At 37.8% G+C, this 14,818-nt stretch overlaps 1 protein-coding gene across 10 annotated transcripts in view; it reads left to right on the forward strand.

The window, feature by feature from the left end:
- Nucleotides 1–14,818, forward strand: part of Dock9 (dedicator of cytokinesis 9) — a 218,672-nt gene that overhangs the window by 83,980 nt on the left and 119,874 nt on the right. For all 10 annotated transcript variants that reach the window (XM_013516091.1, XM_013516094.1, XM_013516099.1 and 7 more), the window contains exons 4-9: nt 293–375; nt 2,081–2,150; nt 3,465–3,560; nt 4,492–4,626; nt 10,135–10,309; nt 11,192–11,259. In XM_013516091.1, the coding sequence (XP_013371545.1) occupies nt 293–375; nt 2,081–2,150; nt 3,465–3,560; nt 4,492–4,626; nt 10,135–10,309; nt 11,192–11,259 (627 nt within the window). The remainder of the gene's footprint in view (nt 1–292; nt 376–2,080; nt 2,151–3,464; nt 3,561–4,491; nt 4,627–10,134; nt 10,310–11,191; nt 11,260–14,818) is intronic.

The following is a 14,818-nucleotide window of genomic DNA, read 5'->3' on the forward strand; positions in this document are numbered from 1 at the left end:
TAGGCTAAGTTTGTCTCCTTGTAAAATCTGCTGTCAGAGCATTAATGATAATGTAAAGTGATACCTCTTCCGTGGGTAAGGTTTCAGTGTTTTAAAGTCTTAAGTTTCACAGGTGTCTCTGGTGGTAGATTTTCAGGCATTAGCTGGTTAATTAGCTGGGAAATTTGTTTTGGTGGCTGTATGTGTGTGCCTTCCCAACCCTCTGGACATGTGTTACAACAGTCATCACCTGTCTTTTTGTTTTCCTCTTATACTTTTTTCTTTCTTTTTTTAAATTCCTCTCCCCTAACAGTGCATTAAAACCTACAATTCTGACTGGCATCTTGTGACCTATAAATATGAAGATTACTCAGGAGAGTTCCGACAGCTTCCAAAGTGAGTAAACCGTAAGACCACACAAGATAGAGTTATCTACATGGGGTAACATCTTTTTACTTGAAATGCTCAGGGAAGTGTATAACTTCATATGTAACCACAGTAATGGTAGAAAATACTGCTAGATGATTTGTCTGTATATGATGTAGCCATTATGAACACAGCTTTGATTAGAAGACTTAAACGTAACACTCTGGTGTTAGTAGGTGGTAATGGAACCATAAGGATATTTTAATTATGTTCTGGGATTCTTTTCAGAGTATCATTGTTAAAGCATACATAGGTAAAATTTTTCAATGAAAAGTATAAAGCAAAGAAAATATAAATGTTGAAATATGCTTTAGTGGTTTTCTTTAAAAGAATATTTGGAAAAGAAACTTGAAATGAGTATTGTTCTATGTTGATTAGTTTTGTTTTAACAAAATAAATCAAGGAACTAGTGTTTTCCCAGATAAATTCTTTACCCCTTTTGAAGTAGTAATTCTTTTAAAATATACCAAAGGCAAGTGTGTTCAGAAATATTAGTGATATTTAGAGTAAACCAGGAATAGGTAGCTCTTACCTTAAGAGGCTTTTGTAAAACAGTGCATTCTGAAGTGATGATACAGTTGGCAAAAAAGCAATAGAGACAGATTGTGTTTTACAAGTAACCATCACCAATGAAAATCTCAGTTGAAATCCAGGGTAATATATTTTTGTATACATTTTTGTTTTTTGTATACATTTTTGTTTGTTGCATATGTTTGATTGAATTTTTTTTACTGTTCTTGATGACCTAGCTTTTGTTTTTCCTATTTGTGTGGCTTAGCCACTCCTTAAGAATGTCCAGCCAGCTTCCTGAGTGCCCCTTTTAAATTGCAGCAGAGAACATTCCCTCCTAGCAGTATCTTCTCCAGATGAGTATGCTCTTTAGTTTGTATTTGCACAGTAGTTACTTGAGGAGTTTTGAGTACTTTCCATTTTATTGGATTATCCCATCTCCATTGTCTTGTTCATATTGTTCTCATGATTGGAAGATACAGACTGACTTATACTGTACCTACTGTATGATAGATTTTTATTGCTGGTAGATTTTACTTTTTTTAAATTTTAAAAATGAAAACATTAACAGACAGATGATTTTACTTTTCTGCATTAATAAGAATTTCCAAGTGGAGGATGAGAAACATATAAGAATATAAATATCTAGGTAACCTCTGTGCTCTGTAAGCCTCAGTTTCCATATCTATTGAGTGCTTCTAACAGTTCCACCATCTCAAGGTTTGAGATGATACATAAAAGTACAGAACACAGGTCCCAGCCCTAAGACCCCTTTGATAATGTTGACCACCACTGTTACTGGTGTTAATACTATTGTCATTCTCACAAGTAGCCTCATACTCCATTTTCTCTCAAAGATAAACTGTATGAAAAGTTATTCTACCAAGTCATTCTTTATTAATACACAACCCACATTCCTATTTTCAGTATACCTCCTACCTCCCAGAAAGCTCTGCTTTCTTTTCCACATACCATTTTGGAACTTCATGACTTGTGCACGTGGCTTACCTACTTAGGATAGCAGTGGCATAGACTGTGTTATTTCTCATCTGATAGGGACAGCTTTGGGTCTATGAAAGGATGGTTCTTCTGATGGAGGAAGAAATACAGACTCTTATTGATTAGACAAGTTTATAAAGCAAGTTTTTCTTTCTTGTTTTTAAAGCAAATCAGCTAAATTGGATAAACTCCCAGTTCATGTCTATGAAGTTGATGAGGAGGTCGACAAAGATGAGGTAGGATGCTTCCTTGCTGTTGTTTTTCTTTTCACGTTAACCATTGATTTTACAAGATTTTAAAATGAGTTAGAAAATTACTGACATTCACCCAAAACAGGAATTGGAATGTTTCAGGAAGCAGGGGAAAAATATTTTAAAGTGTATTATTGGATTGATTGACATAAGGTCTTTGTTTCAACTTGACTGCTTAGCATCTCATGTTCTTTGGAGAATGTTTATTTGCTATGAGATCATTTTCCAAGGCTTGGATCAGATTTGGCTACAGTTAAGACATAACAACATGATTTAGACCTTAAACTTAGGTTGTTTTTTAACAGGATATCTTAAATTGCCAGCCTGTAGATTTAAAATGGCTGTTTCTTTAATACTTACTTTTAATGAAGTCTGATTTTAATGTACTTACTCCCTCTGCTTTTGGAGGAAAGATTATGGCTAGAGAGGGTACGTTAAAAGAGTAGGGCGTGAAAGGTGAGTATGTTCCCTGAGCAAGGGAAACCTAAGAAGAAGGTTTTGTTACCATCCTTGCATTTCTCCTTCTCCCACTAAATGCTGGATGCCCCACTGTAAATTTAAGTTTTTTCCTTTTAAAAAAAATTGTCAGTTGAGTCAGGTTGCTTGTGTGTATATTTCCTCAGCTGCCCATTTAGGGTCTGTACAGATCTATGCCTAATATTTTAGCAGTAGCTGGCAGCTCCCTGCCCACCTCCTTAAACCCAGATTTCATACTGTGTCGGGTCTGAGCTTGAAGAAGCACTTTTCTTCACGTCTATAGAGATTTCTTTTTGCTTCTCTAACTCTTCCCCGCACCCCCCATACCTGCTTGTATTGTTGCCTTTCTCCCCACTTCCTTTGTCACTTCCTTTTATCTCTCTGTTCTGCCTTGCCTCATATTTCCTCCCTTTCTTTATTCACCTTTCCCTGAACTAAGCTTCTGGGAAGTTTTCCAGGAATTTGCTTTGTCCTGCAATTATAAGGGCGTGTAATTTGAAAACATTTTTCATGACACCAGGAGAGACCTTAAAACTGAGTTGTCAAGCGTGGTATGTACTTTTTATTGCTCACTAAACACTTAAAAATAAAATCTTGAACTAGAGCGAGCTTTGCTTTAATGGAATTGTGTTTGTGGCTTCTCTCTTCTGTTGCTAAGTGGACTTTAATGTGACTTGTAGGTGTTGGGACAATGAATGCCACAATAAAGGGATAATTGACTAACTTGCCACAAATAAAATTATTTTCCCATTCACCAAACTCACAACAAATAACAGATGATAGTGGAAGATTGACTGTAGGGGTGTTTTCTTTCTCTCCTAGGATGCTGCCTCCCTTGGTTCTCAGAAGGGTGGGATCACCAAGCACGGTTGGCTGTACAAAGGCAACATGAACAGTGCAATCAGTGTGACCATGAGGGTGAGGAGGATCATCACCCTGCTTTCCCCTCTCATGAAACCTTGCCTGCTATAGGTCCTGAGAATAATGCTCAAGTTGAATAGATGTGCTGTTCTTCCTGGTAAAAGGGTTATTGTCTGGTTATTACATGCTTCTTGGGTGGTAGCATCCCATTTCTACATCCTTGGCTGCTCACTTGTCTTCACTGCCCTCTCAGCACCAGCACAAAGAGATCATCACTGGGCTGGTGTGGGTGCAGTCACTGCCATAGGCATTCTTCTCTGTGCTCTGTGGTGCCTCACAGAATGTCATGGAGGGGCTGTGTTACATGCTAAACCTAAGCACTACTGTGCATGTCTACCATGACAAAGTCAAGGAAAGCAAAAATGGAGGACTAAAAAGGGAAAATGGTTAAATGGTAGAGGGCTGCAAAGGGAAAAATAAAAACTAATGTAAGAAGCTATTCAAGAAGATGAGGAATAATAATAAAAGAAATAATGAGAGAGAGGTAAGAATGAACGGGGAGATAAAAATTAAGTCAGGCAATGCTGACTGTCATAATCCTGAGGCTGGAAGCAGAAAACAGTTCTTAGTCTGTGTAAGCAAGAAGCCCTGGGGATTTGAGAGAAAGAATCCATCCTTCTGTTCTGCATCCCAAATTGGACTCCTTGCACTGCGTTTGGGCGGTTATGTAAAATCCCAAATCTGTAGCTAAGAAAAATGATCTGTGAGCATTAAAGTGGACACTTTCCTCAGAATTTAAATTCAGCGAGACTATTAGATGTAACAGGGAATCTTCAAGCAGTCCAGTTACCTGGAATGTCCTCTGGAATTAGATTGATTTTGGGGGGAGCAAAAATAGCTTTTGTGGATTTGTATAGTTGTGATTTATTGGTAGAGATTGTGACTTTTTTCATTTTGAAAAGTAGCTGTGTGTGTTATTTTCTCTCAGTCATTTAAGAGACGGTTTTTCCACCTAATTCAACTTGGTGATGGATCCTATAACTTGAATTTTTACAAAGATGAAAAGATCTCCAAGGAACCAAAAGGATCAATATTTTTGGATTCCTGCATGGGTGTGGTTCAGGTAAATGTGAAAAGTTTTATCAGCAAATTTTTTTGTCTGTATTAGTATTACGTGTAAATAAGATTTAGACAAACACTTTCAGGGATGACATTCTTCATAATAGAAATATAATATCTTAACCTTAAAACAAATAAAGGCATATTTTCCGCAAGTAAAAAAATGGCAGATATTATGTTGCAGTGGGCACAAGTGTTCTGGTGCCTGTGTTCTTGTGTTTAAAACCTACTCTTGGCTGGTTTTTAGCTGTGACCTTGGTCTGACTATTTAAAGTTTCTTCATCTGCAAAATGTGGGTAATGATAGTGTTTTCATTAGTAGAGTCAGTGAGAACACCATATGCTTTAACACATGGAAATATTTAGGATGGTCCTTAGTATCTCAGTGACAACTTTTATCACTCCATCACAGCACCAAAGGGTGTATCATTATATGCATTTCAACAGATTAGATGGAGTTCAAATCCCTGCTCCATTGCTTACTAGCTCTGTAATCTTGGAGATGGCATTTAACCTGAGTTTCTGCATTAGTTAAGTAGGATAATGATAGTAGCAAATATGTTTACTGAGAAAATTGATACACATAGTGAGCTTAGAACAGTGCTGGCAAATGGTAAGCTTCTAGGCAACATTATATATTTCTGTGATCTTAGTTAGTATTGTTACAATTGTAAAGTTATACTTAAAATTATCTTTATTCTAGCACAAAAGCGCATTCTTGGTGTAAAAAAAGACAGTGCAAATGCAGTTCCCTGGACACCCTCCCTGCTCCTCCCATCCTTCCCTCTCCCAGAAACCTGTTACTAGTTTGGTATGCATCCTTCCACACATTCTTCGAATTGTCTCTGAAAGTGGGTTGCTGTTTTCCCATCTGTTCATCCCTCTATCCACTTTTTGTCATTTCCAAGAGGATTTAAGATAACAACTTACAAGAGACAGAAAACACAGGGTAACAAATTTGAAGTAACAGTGAAAACAGAACAAAGTGTTGAGGTAGAGGTGAGATAAAGCATTGTTTTAAATGCCTCATACCAGCTGTGGGTATGCCCAACTGGGCTCTCTGCTTTCTAAATGGGGAGACTATCACTCTCACGATTTGCAGTGCACATAAGATAGAGATGTCCAGTTAGCCAAAGCTGCCCAAGTAATCTCAGAATGAAGATCATTCAAGCGTTTTTCTTAGGGGCCTCCAGGCTGAGGGTTCTGTGATTAATGAATATTTTCCCAGACAACTCACAATAGATGCAGTCACCATTACCAGAGAAGTCTCCCTGAAGATGACCTTGTAATGGTTGACGACATTGACAGAAGCTGGGTTCTTTGAGCAGGTTGTTGAGGGCAGCTAGCGTAAATACAATTAGGGATGTGATGCTCTGGTTTGACCACAGGCACCTTGGTTTACCTAAGTTAAGCTGTGTTTTCAGCCTGGAATCCATTCGTGGAATTGAAACGGGACAGTGCTGAAGAGCCATCCTAAAAGTCTTTCACCCTCGTGTCATCTCCACCTCACCCACTCCCCAATTCCCTGATAAAAATCATTTCTTAAGTCTTTTCTCACTCTTTGTCTGGAATTTGTCTTCATATTGCTAGACGATGAGTGTTCACTCTTCTTTCTTTCTTTATCAGCTTCTTGAAAGACTTCCTGTGCTGGTAAATGGAATTCCTACTCCTAGCTAGACTGATTGCTTTCTGTGTCCTGTACAGCTGCCATCCAGGAGATTCCCCTTGCCTTCCTCACCATGTAGACTTGCCGGCTTCTAGGATTCCATGTCTTCCTTTCTTTGGTTCTGTTTCCTTGTTTTACAGGAGCCTGTCCTTCAGTGGTTTCCTGAGAAGCCATATATAAGATGGTGTAATTTTTTGAGTTAATGTATCTGCAGACATTTTTTTTTTACATTCACATTTGACTCAGTTTAGCTGGCTGTAGAAATCTAAAGTGAAGTTTTACTTGGGAACTTGAAAGGCATTACATTGTCTTCTAGATGCTGATACTGTTTGCGGGTATCTGATGATGTTGTTTCCTGTACATGTAATAGATAGGACTTTCGGTTTTTATGTTTTTGTAGTATTGGGGATTGAACCTAGGGTCTTTGCACTGAGCTGCATCCCAATCCCTTTTTAAATTTTATTTTGAGACAGGTCTTACTAAATCACTAAGTTATCCAGGCTGGGCTCAAACTTTGGGATCCTCAGCCTTCCAGAGTGCAGTTATTATAGGCTGACTTGATAGTTATTTGTTTGTTTGTTTGTTTTTTACCAAGTTTTCTCTTTTACTTCTTATCTTTGTCTTATCGTGGAGACTCTGAAGGCATACTCTAACCGTCTTGGATCTTCCTCAATTCTTAAGAACCTGTTTGGTTTCCTTTCTGGTGCCTGGATACAAATGCTACCTCTAGACTGAAAGCTGAGCTGATAGACTCACCTCGCCTACTTCCCTTCTACCAGGGATCACAGGCCCACACTGCCTGTCCTTTCTTACCTGAGAACAGTTGTTTCATTTCTTTTGTCTAATGTTTTAGTAACTGTAGCTGGAGAGTAAATCCAGATCCTGTTACTTTATCTTGACCAGAAATGGAAACTAGTGTTCAAAATCAGTGCCTGCAAGGGCCAGCAGCTAAGTTCAGTGACAGAAGAGGACTGGTTGTAAAACAACAGGAAACCTTAGGAATTCTGACAAACCAGACAAACAGGTGCTCTGCTCAAAGGGGCACCTGCTTCTCAGCCACGACTGATGTTGCCAGATCATACAGCTTTTCAGCACATCAGGAATATGGAATTTTACTTAAATTGTGCTATCCTCAATTTTTGGAAAATAGTAAAGCCACTATGCAGGACCTTGTTCCCCAAAGCAAAGCAAAACCAAAGGAAGAATACATGAAAGTGTGTTTGAGCCCTGGAGTGGGACAGTAACACCACTTTATGTTCACTGAACATGGTTTTCAGCCAGCAGCTAGCTGCTCAGCATGTGGATGTCTCAGCTAGCTACCCTATCTCACCTGAAAGCAACCACTGTGAAGAACTAATTTCCATCAAAGGATGTTTATTGACAGTGTGCAGCAAGGAGTATCAAAGTGAATTATTAACGCAGGGAATTAACTTGTTGAGTGAGATTCCCAAGTAGTAGTTTCATTTGCATTCTTGAGTTGAGATACCATTGTTATTTCTTTTAGCTGAATTTTCTGGCACTGATTTTAAAAAGTTTAAACAAAATTAAATATATTTGCGAACTTCATTTTGAAGTAGGAAGTAATTATTTTTGCTTTATGAGAGTTTTGTGAGCTGGGCATGGTGGCACATGCCTGTAATCCCAGTACTCAGGAGGCTGAGGCAGGAGGATCGTTGTGAGTTCAAGGCCAACTTGGGCTTTAAAGTGAGCTCAAGGCCAGCCTGAACTGCATAGTGACACCCTGTCTCAAAAAAAGACCCAAAAAGCACAAGGTCCTGAGTTCGATCCCTGGTTCCAAAAAAACAAAAAAAAAAAAAGTTTCGTTGCATGTCTTCAGCACAGTGTGCAGATATTTCTAAGTATAGCAGCCCTGAGCTATCTCTGAGGTGCATTTCAGAATCTAAGGTTCTGACTTCAATGGAAGTCTTTTCCTTCAGATTCCCTTTGCAGATGTGGCTGATGGTGTTTTTCATCTGATGAATTATATCCAAGACTTCAAAAGATAAAATTTACTTGTTTTTATTAATATATGTTTGTAAACTGAGCATCAAAAGTTGTGTTGGTTTTTTAAATTTTTAGTTTTTAGTTTTAGTTTTTTTAATTTTTAGTTTTTATTATTTATTTTTTGGTACTAAGAATCAAACTCAGGGCCTCACACTTACTAGGCAGGCGCTGTGCTGCTCAGCTGCATCCCTGGCCCCATTATTACTTTTGTATCTAATAAAAAATTAATTAATGCTGTGGATTAAAAGAAATGCCTAAACTAAAACTATTAGATGGACCTGATAGAAATACAATTTAGAATCTTAAGTCCTGAAAGAAGTATGTTAGGGCCCTTGCAGTTGATATATTTATACTGCAGATGAAGAAACAGGGACTGAGAAAAAAGGATCAAAGCCTAATGTTTTTGTCCCACTTTTAACTTTACTTTCTGGATTGTATGTGAGGAGTGAAGATGGGGGATAGAAAACGAATTGCATTTTTAGCCTTTCGCTTCTTGCCTGATTCTTGCCTTGACTTTAAGTGAGAGCCAAGATGATAATTGCTGAGGCCACAGTAGACAGACTGTCACAGAAGTTTGTGTCCCTCTGACAAGAGCAACGATTGGCTTTCCATTTTGAAGCACTGTGCTGCAGAAAACACTGAGAAAGTGGCAGTGGGTGTCCCATGTATATGCTGGGAGCTCCCTCAGGAGCCATGGATAACCAGGTAGAATTTTAGTGGATTAAGGGGGGCTGTTCTGTCCCCCTCAGGCTGGTGTGATTTCTCATCTCTCAACTTACACTGTACCGTGTTCCTCAGAGCTGAACCTCTATCTAGAGTGATCAACGTGGGATGATTTTACCTCCAGGTGACATTTGACAATGTCTGGAGATGGTTTTGATTTTAATTTTTAATTTTTTTTTTTTTTTTTTTTTTTGGTTTTGGTTTTTCTTTGGTACCGGGAACCGAACTCACGGCCTTGGGCATGCCAGGCAGGCGCTTTTGCCGCTGAGCTAAATCCCCAGCCCCTTGGAGATGGTTTTGATTATCATGACTCAGGTGTGATACTGGTATCTAGTGCGTTGAGGCAGTATGCAGGACATTCCCTTATGACAAAGAATAATCCGCCCAAATATCGGCAGTGCCAAGGTTGGCATGACCTCGTCCTATGCCTGTGCAAACTCCCTCTCTCTGATGCACCTGGGCTATTGTTTTATCTGGAACCAGTCATCCTGGTATTGGCATGAAAGCCAGAGACAGGAGACAAGGCTATAGAAAGAGTTCAGATAAATTCTATAATACATAGTAAGTTTCAAATAAGTAAGTCAGATAATGCTTAGCTTCTAAAAATGTAATGCTGCATGCTACTTTAAAAATTAAGCTAATAAAATAAAGTTTTATATGAAATTTAATAGAATCAGCAATATTTTTCAAGTGCCTATCATGTTTCTTTTTTCTTTTTTTTTTTTGGTACCAGGAATCAAAATCAGGACCTCGCACTTGCCAGGCTGGCGCTGTGCCACTGAGCTATATCTCTGGCCCTAAGTGCCTATCATGTGCTAAAAACATTTCTAAAGATTAAGTATATAGCATGGAACAAAAAAAAAATGGGAACACTCTGCCCGAGAAATGCTTCCATTTCACTCAGGGGACATAGTAAGATAGCAAATGTAATGAGTCTGATGGAAAAATAAAAGTGTAGAAAAAATAAAAGAAGGGTGTTAGGCAGCAATGATGGTTCACTGGAGGGAGTTTGTAGTTATAAGTAGCTTGGTTCACAGTGCCAATGAGATAGCCCCCAGTAGCAAATAAGACAGGGGAATTCCTATAAAGAAGTTCCAAATGTGTCTTTTTTCTATTTCAGAATAACAAAGTCAGGCGTTTTGCTTTTGAGCTCAAGATGCAGGACAAAAGTAGTTACCTTTTGGCAGCTGATAGTGAAGTGGAAATGGAAGAATGGATTACAATTCTAAACAAGATTCTCCAGCTCAACTTTGAAGCGGCAATGCAAGAAAAACGAAATGGAGACTCTCATGAAGGTAGGTAGGTCTAGCCTTCCACAGCCACACTTATTCTGTGTGTGTCTTTTATTTTTGCCAGGTGGTTGTAATAAAGAGAAATATTGCACTGGTACATGAAAGGTGGACACATCTGAGCCTTTTACATATAACCTCCCAGCAAAGATTGTATCACATTACATATTTACTGCCCTGATGTTGTTTGTATAAAAATTCCATAATGAGAAAAAAAAAAACCACAGCCCTGAAGGTAAAGGGGAAGACCTTAATTTGGGTCCTAGCCTAGCAATGACACTTTTCAGCTCTGTGACCTTGGAGAAGCTGTTTATGTTTTCTGAGCCCTGGTTTACACACTTATAAAATGGGAATAAAAATGAAGCTTAGTGATTGGATGAAAAGAATAAACTAGAAGGTATATCTCACATCTCTGGCATGGAATCCACACTTAAAGTATAGCTAGCATTAATAATATCCTTTGAAATTTTTAAGACAAAGTTAGGATAGACTGGAGCATCAGGTTAAGTTGATGGGAAAAGTCTGGCTGTTTTTGACAGTTCATGTTGTATTTCAAGCCTTTAGGTGATTACCTGACCATGACTGCCCCCTAGAAGTGCATGGGACAGTTTTTTTGTTTTTAATACTGCTTCCTTACTGCCACTAAATATTCTGACTGGTGAGGCCATGGAGTCTTGTCTGAGTAGCCCAGTCCACACTGTACTAGCAATTGCAGGTTTTGACTCAGCATCGGGCCTGTGCTCAAAGTTCTCAGGTATTTCTCATGTGCTTCTAGTATTGAGAACCTCTGCACTCAGAGGCACATAATAGAAACAACCTTCATTCTCCTGCTTTAAATAAAGTACTTCGCATTACAAGTGACGTGGATAACCTGTTTTGCCATTTTAGATGATGAACAATGCAAATTGGAAGGTTCTGGTTCCGGTTTAGACAGCTATCTGCCTGAACTTGCTAAGGTAACGTCTCTTAAATCAGCTGATCTTATTTAAATGCTATTGAAAATTTTCTCATTTCATGAGTTTGTCCAGAGTGGAATCTCTTGAAATAATAACAGTTAATGTGATTGCTGCTCTGTTTTCTGCCCTGAATATGAGGTGATAGGAAATACATCACTGACCTGAGTGAGACTTCAGTCTGTTTTCCAAAATGTACTTTACAAAGTATTTCTTATAATTCCTCAAATATTTTTCTTCTCATAATATTTATACTGCATCACAAGTATTAAATAATCAAAATACACAGGTAAGTGTTCTCATAATAACGGGGTACTCTATTGTGTTCATGTATATACTGCCTGTTACTCAAGTAACTAGTCACAATTCCAAAGAGGATGGATGTGAGGGGTTGCCTAGGTTACAGAAATTGTTCCCAGGTCACTCTCAACTTTAAAAAAAGATTGTATGAGTGCTTCATAATTTTGAGATGCTCTGAAGTTACTGAAAAGCACAAAGAAAAACAAAACAGCCACATTGCCACCACCCATTTTCATACCTGTTACTGTAGTTTTTTTAGCAACTGTATTTTAAAGAGAAATAACATATTTTACAGTTTAAAATACTTTACATTTTACAGTTGGTTGAATTTCTTTTTAAATACTGTCCTATTCCCATTGTCTTCTTTTCTACACTGTTGAAAGAAGTGTAGGAAAGACAACTGTTGCAGAGTTTTATTTCCATGTCATTTTTATGGTTTTACAAATATATTTATTAGAATGACATATAGTGGTTTTTATATGTTTAAGATGTTACACAAATACTAACCTATAGTGTGTTTTATTCTGTGGTTGCTTTTAAATAATTATAAATTCAGCCCTATTTTTAGAATCTGTCCTAGCTGGTATATAGATCTGGTTCATCTCTTTTATTGTACTGTATAAACATTGTGTTTTACTCTTCTATTATTTTCATGCTTTTCTACGTGAACAATGCTACAATGAATATCCTTGTGCTTGTCTCCTTGTATGTATCTATGAATGATTCTTTTTTAAATAAGAAATGTTTTTGTGTTCTTTAGCCTTTTATGCTCTTGCTGTTACTGCCTTTCTATTCTTTTTTGCTAATACAGTGAAATAGTGACCCCACACACCCACATCTTAAACACTGTAATTGAATCTGTTTGGTTTGTCTGTATAGGCTTATAAATAGACCAGCATTGACCTTTATTTCGAGAACATGGCTGTTCTCAAATATAAATCTTCTTTCCTAGCTAGGATTTTAGAGCATTGTTTTTCTTTGGAATTTGACTGTTTGCAAAGAATTTTTTTAGCACCTGCCTATTAAAGCTAACTTTAGAGTCACCATCGTAACCTCCTCCTAGACTGGGAAGAATATTGGCTTGTGTGTTTGTGTTTCGTGTTAGAAACTTTTTTTTTAACCCCCTTTGGTGCTAGGGATGAACTTAGGTCCTCAAGCATGGTAGGAGAACTCAATGTAGCTACCACCAAGCTACATCCCCCGGCTCATTGTGTTAGGAACCTCTGTGTATTTTGCATTGAGATTTGCTTTTTGTTTCCGGATGGTTGGTGGTTTAAAATGTTTCAAAACAAAATGTTTAAACTTGTTTAGGTGTTAGTTAGTTGAAACAGATAGTATGTGTGATATAATCTGGACAGAATTCAAAAGTGTTTTCTACACTTGTTGGGTAACAGAGTGAATACCTACTAGTAAGAGGAGACTCATTATTTGAGTCTAATGTTCATTATATTTAGATATCTGCATTTTTTTCCTATGAAGGCATACCAGAATTGTGTTCTCTTTTCTTTTCTCACTATCTAGCCAACATAATTCATTTTTGCTTGATCCTAAGATCTAGGAAGATTTCTGTATTATACACATACGTGTATAAATGCGTGTGTGTGTATGTGTGTATATATTAACTTGACATATTTAGAACTATTTTCAAACTGTCACTTAGAACCAAGTTAGCTGAACCCATTTTAGTTAATAAAAGCAATTTGTTTTCAACCTCATTGCTTATTTTTTCTTTTAATTTTTATTCTTTTTCTATTGAGGTATAACTTATATAGAGTACAATACTCAAGCATTAATTATACAGCTTGATTGGATTTACATTTCTACCCCAATGTAAATAACACCCAGATCAATATAGAGAACATTTGTAGCATCCCAGAAGACTGTCTTGTACCCCTGTCTGTGGTGATATTCCCATCCTTTTGACTTCTGTCACTGAAAATTAGTTTGACTATTGTAGACCTTTCTATGCAAGGAATCATCCTCTTTGTACTCTTCATGTCAGGCCACTTTACCCAACATTACATGACATACATTACAAAAAATTAAATGGAATAGAATTGAGTAGCGAATATAAAAGTACACTGCCTTTTCAAGGTACATGTGTAGATGATATATACTATACTGTGATATAAAACATTTCTTACTTTGGGTCATAATCAAACCTGACAAATGTAGCAGTCTTTTTTGTTTTTTCCTCCTATATCTCATAAAAGTGTTATTTAAGAAGGTAGTCAAAGGCAAAAGGTAATTTTTTGAAGGAAAACAAATTAAGATAATTAAAATGTATTGCCATCTACCCACCATGCTGGGTGTTGGAAGCGGTTGCCTTTTCGCCAGTGCCTTTTCATGGTCTGCTCAGTGGTACGCAGTAGGAGGGGATCAGGCACCAACTGGAGACCTGTGCCCAGTCCCCACAGTGCAGGGACTGTTTATCATCCTTCTCTGGTGTCTGGGATGGGGATCCTTTGAATTGGTTGAGAAAGCAGAGGAGTTTATTGGTGACTGGTCAGCTTGTTTAAGGAGGCATGGTTTCCATGGTTACAATATCAGAGATTGAAGTATTTGGAGTACGAGGATGAGGGGGAGAGAATGGGAGACACAGCTGTGCAGGAGAGTTTAGTCAGTGGATGAAGAGGTAAAGGTCAATACTGGGAAAGAAAGTGCAAGAAAAGCTAAGGGGGAAGTGGGGCCAGTTAACCACTTAACAGTTCACACTGAGCAGCAGCACTAGGGCAGTGCATTTATGTATGTACTGACTGTCCTACCTGTCACTCAGGCAGGTATCATTTTATCATTTGGTTCTTGTATTGAATAAATTTGATTAAGTAGTCATTTTATATTTTCCTGTTATATCATCTTATAAAAATTAACAGAAACGTGCAATTTTTGGTCATCCTGTATTTAAATAGTTGGAGTGGTAAGTGGTTAAGTAAGATTGCAGAGAAAAGCCTAAAACAGTGAGGGAAGGGAGGAGGTCGAAAGTGGAATTTGATGGCAGGCTTCTCTCCGTTTAGCTCTGTTTTCTGCCTCATTCATCCTGTTGCTCATGCTTTTGTTTCTGTGGTGACTAAGACAAAGCCAAACAGGATATGATCCACAGGAAGTTGTGTTAGTGCAAAAATAACAGTGTCTCATTCTGGTATATTGTGGAGGGGCCCTCTAGTTACAGTGTGAGTGAAACAGATTTAGGCTTTCGGGATACTTTGTATATTCTTGGAACTTACGTTTGTACATTTAGTACTGAACAATCTTTATTGTTTTT

The sequence above is a fragment of the Chinchilla lanigera genome, unplaced genomic scaffold (genome assembly GCF_000276665.1).
Source record: "Chinchilla lanigera isolate Chin_1 unplaced genomic scaffold, ChiLan1.0 scaffold00003, whole genome shotgun sequence".
NCBI lineage: Eukaryota > Metazoa > Chordata > Mammalia > Rodentia > Chinchillidae > Chinchilla > Chinchilla lanigera.